At 56.1% G+C, this 4,338-nt stretch overlaps 1 protein-coding gene across 1 annotated transcript in view; it reads left to right on the forward strand.

Moving 5' to 3' along the window:
• RAD54L2 (RAD54-like 2 (S. cerevisiae)) overlaps window positions 1-1,694 on the forward strand; it is a 43,650-nt gene extending 41,956 nt beyond the window's left edge. Inside the window, 2 exon segments of the mRNA XM_010080713.1 lie at window positions 330-422; window positions 644-1,694. Of these exon segments, the coding sequence (XP_010079015.1) occupies window positions 330-422; window positions 644-1,632 (1,082 nt within the window). The 3' untranslated portion in view covers window positions 1,633-1,694.
• Window positions 1,695-4,338: the final 2,644 nt, after the last annotated feature.

Here is a 4,338-nt window from a genome sequence, read left to right on the forward strand (position 1 = left end):
CTGAGAGGAGCTGTTGAACTTTGTGGCTGTCTCATTCTCACAACACCCACTGTGTGTACTGGGGCAGTCAAACGCTTCCTGGTGCTCCCATAGCAAACTTAGTCCCAAGCATGAAGTTCCACATTTCCCCCCAGCAGCACTTTGGGAGGGGGTGAGCTCCAACCCAGGAAAGCTGAAAGGGTGGAAATGAGGAGTGGGGTTCTGTCTCCCACTGATCTCCCTGTGTGATCTGTGGGCAAGCCTTATGCAGCACTGCTGTCCTGTTCCTGCCTGGGCAGCCTCACGGGCTCACGGAAACCGTGAATGAAGTTGTTCTGACTCTTTTCCAGGGACGTATATCCGGACCAGCGATGGACGGATTTTTGCTATCCGGACCACTGGGAAGCCGAAGGGCAATGAAGACCGTCGGACAGCTGCCTCAGGTAGGGGCTTGTGAGCACTGTGTGAGGCTTCCTCGTCTGCTTTCCTCTCCGAGTGTCTGGGGCAGTGTTCCCTGGCTGCCTTCCATCACGCCTGTGTTCAGAGCTGACCTCACAATCTGCCCATGATGTCCCCACCTTCCTTTCCACTGTTGCTTCTTGGCCTCTGGGTTTTTCTCCAAGATTGTCTTTCTCACCTGCTCCATCCATCTCCTTGTTTCCAGGCTCCCAGAGCTCTTCGCTGGAGTCCACAAGCAATGGCAGACACAGTGCCTCATCACCACAGCTCCCCAGCACGGAGGAGCTCACTCGGCCCATATCCCCCGACAGCCCCGAGATCATCAGTGAGCTGCAGCAGTACGCGGAGGCGGCGGCTGCCCGGGAGTCCCGGCACAGCTCTCCCAGCACCAACACAGCGCAAGGCCACCCTGCCCGCACGGACAACACGTCTGGCTTGGCAGCCCGAGGAGCTGAGCAGCGTGTGGGGATTCACTGCATGGCTCCCTCCGTGTCTTCAGCTCTGCCAGCCACCAGCCAGCACGTCGAAGCCCACTCGGTGTTGGACTTACGGGGCAACAAGCGCAAGTCAACCTCACCGTCGGCTTCGGAGGAGCAAGCCCGCAGGCAGCAGAAGAAGCGCCAGTTGCCATCGTCCATGCAGCCCTACGAACACGGGTACCCCGTCTCTGGTGGGTTCGCCATGCCTCCTGTCTCTTTAAACCACAACCTAACCCATCCATTTGCCTCCCAACCAGGAAACTCCTTGTACATGGGCACTGGCTCCTCTTACTACCAGCTGCCCAATTTACTCCCAGACCCTCATCTGGTGTTCCCTGTGACTACTGACCCTCTGCTGACAGCCGGCACCGCCAGCTCTTCTGCTGCTACCTCAGCCACCGCCAGCGTCCCCTCATTCATGCTAAACCCTTCTCTGACGGGGGTGCTGCCCAATTACTCGCTTCCCTTCACGCAGTCACTCCTGCCCGAGCCCAGGATGTTTGCTCCTTTCCCAGCCCCTGTCTTGCCTAGCAGCCTTCCCAGGAGCATGGCATCTGCCTACCCTGGCTACATGTCCCCTCACTCGGGCTACCCGGCCGGGGGCCTCCTTCGGTCCCAGGTGCCTCAGTTTGAACCCCAGGAGGTCCCAGAGGTGGGATGCAGCTCTAATGACGAGGACAAAGACGACGATGTTATAGAGATCACAGGGAAATAATGGGCCCACCTCCTGCTCGGTCTCAGCTCCGCCAGGAGGCAAAAGTTGCAGGACCTTTTTTGGGAGTCAGGATTTCCCCTCTGGGCCATGGCAGTGGGTGGAGAAGGATGCGAAGGGTGTGGCGTGGGGGTGGTTTTGTTGTTTTTGTTGTGTTGTTTTTTTAGCTGTTGAGCATCTGAACTGTATGAGGGTCTGGGAGAAGGGAGGGGGATGATAAAGTGGACCTGCAAGGGCTGGGGAGCCAGAGCCAGGGGAGGAGGGAAGCAGCAATGCAAACCATAGGAGTGCCTCCCTCCCACACTCTGTCTGTCTGTCTGTCTCTGTTCTCTGTCTTGTCTGGAAGAGGCAGGCTCGGTGTTGTGAGTCGCTGCCCTTCTCAGTCCTGGAGGTACGGGCTTGGCTGCTGGCAGGGCCGAGCTCCCTCTCACACGAACTGCCTTATCTGTGAACTTCTCTCACTCCGGGAGGTGTGGGCTAGGGGGGTGACTCCAGCAGAGACTGGGGATGAAATGTCTTTACTGGGGAGGGAGTAGGGGGTCTTCTATGTCGTGTATGTTGGGGCAGGGGGGTATTGATTGGAGGGTGGGGAGGGAGAAAAAAAGAAACAAAACACCCCACAAACAATTTGTCATGCTCTTCAAATTCACATGAAACTAGTGTGAGGGCTCCAGGCAGGCTCCTGCCGCAGCGAGGAGGGTAGGGCTCTGGTGGGGGGCTCCCCTGGGCCCTTCTGGAGGGTCCCATCCCAGGTAGGTTGGTCCTGTGGGTCTGATGCCAGCTCTGTGTGCCAGATGAGTGGAACAATCCCAGACATCTCGGTGGCCGTCAGAGAGGAATCCTGGTGACTTCCTTGGCTCTGTGACCCTGCCAGGCTCAGTGAAGGCCATGTCTCGCCCCGCTGTGGCCCACCACATCTGGGGTAGGTGGGCTCGCTGCTGCTTCTCCAATGCACGAGGCAGTGGAGAAGGTTGGGAGGGGACACTGGATCCAGTGCCAGTTGCTGTTGAATCTGTGATTGGAGCGACTTCCCCCTGCACAGAATCTCTACATTAATTTATTTCATGAAGGCGTAATATTTATTGTCTGGGGGACTCTTTCTTTCTATTTTTAAGTTAATATCCATATTAAAGAAAAAAAAAAAAGCTGGCCTCCATCATGCAGTGGTTGCTTGTTGGGTTGTCTGTGTGGGGAGAAGCAGCCAGCTGACCAGAGCATAGCATAGGAGCAGGGCCAGCAGGGATTGCCTGTAGGTGATCTGTGTTGCGCTGGCTGGATGTGCCCCGTCGTGGGATCAGGGAGGAGCTGCTCCGGGCGTTCTGCAGCAGCTGGAGGGAGGACAGAGTCCTCTTGTCAGGTTGAGGCAGGTGGAGCAGCACGTGTGGAAGCCTCCTGTGCTCATTCCAGTGAGGAGAAGGGCTGTAAGGTGTGTGGAGTGGGGACAGCAGAGCTCCTGCTGGGGCAGCGCCTTTCACCATGCAGGGAGCTGCCACACGCCCGCAGAGGCTGGCCCCGGCCCCGACAGCGAATGCACTGGCTGCTCGCCTCGGTGCCAGGGCTCCTAGGAGAGGCTGGGCTAGCCAAGCGCAGCTGGACTTGGTGTGCGTGACTGTGTGTGTGTGTGAACGTGTTAGGATGGAGGCTTGAAATCCAGGAACCTCTGTGTCACATTGGGGTGTCACCAGGCAGATGTGCTCGCCTGGGTTGGATGTCCCTGGAGCGTGGCTGGGACCTTGGAGCAGTGGTAGCTTGTAGGGGACTTTCTTGGCCGGGGAGCCTGCAGTCACTGGTGTTTGCTGGGACCAACTGTGCATAGGGAAGGGCAGGATGTCCTGACATCCTCCATCAAAGGGTGCTGGAAGATGGGGACCTCCCTTCCTGAGAGAGAGAGGGGTGTGTGTGCACGCGTGTGTTACAAAAACACAATAAAAAAATGTTATGGGGCTTTCCTAGTGTCTTTCTCTGTTTAATGGACATTGTCTGTCAAACATAACCACACCATTCATAGAAGCCTTAGATCAACAGTTTAGCTATGCAAATTATTTTAATTAATTTTTTTTAAAAACAAAACATTAAAATAGTGCTTTCTTCTTTAACATATCCTAGGAGTTGAAAACCGAGGGGTTCTGAGCAAACTGCTGGACAACTTGTCTTTGGATGCACCATGGAAATAAAAATCAAACCCCCCCACAAAAGTAACAAAGCAAATTAACTGATGGTGTTCATGCAAGTTTCTCCAAAGACTTGACAGTGCTGCGTCTGTGAGTCATGCCCTCCTGTGCTCTGTGTGTCCACCTCATGCACAACCCTGTGACACTGATTGTATGACCAGCTTGCCCAGATGTCTGTTGCATCCCTGTGAGGCTGTCAGTTTTCCGGTGGATTTGGGGAATGGACCTAAGCAAGGGCTTTCCTTGTCGAGAGTAGCAAGTGCTGAGACCCGCGGGCGTGGGGAGGGAGGCTGGAGCGCGAGCAGACCCTCACCAGAACCCTGCTCCAGCCCCGCTTCTCGCCGGTGGTGGTCAGGGTAGCGGGGTTCGTCCAAGGGACTCTCCCTAGTCCTCTCTCACTGGGGCTTTTCTGTGGCTTGGTGCTGGGGTGAGGCATGAAGATTTGTCTGGGTCAGGCGGCAGCGCGGCTCTGGATGCGGTACCTCTGACTGCAACCCATTTTCTCTGCTCCTTGCCCCTCCAGGCAGCCCTGGTACAT

Source organism: Pterocles gutturalis, unplaced genomic scaffold, assembly GCF_000699245.1.
Source record: "Pterocles gutturalis isolate BGI_N339 unplaced genomic scaffold, ASM69924v1 scaffold32949, whole genome shotgun sequence".
Classification (NCBI taxonomy): Eukaryota; Metazoa; Chordata; class Aves; order Pterocliformes; family Pteroclidae; genus Pterocles; species Pterocles gutturalis.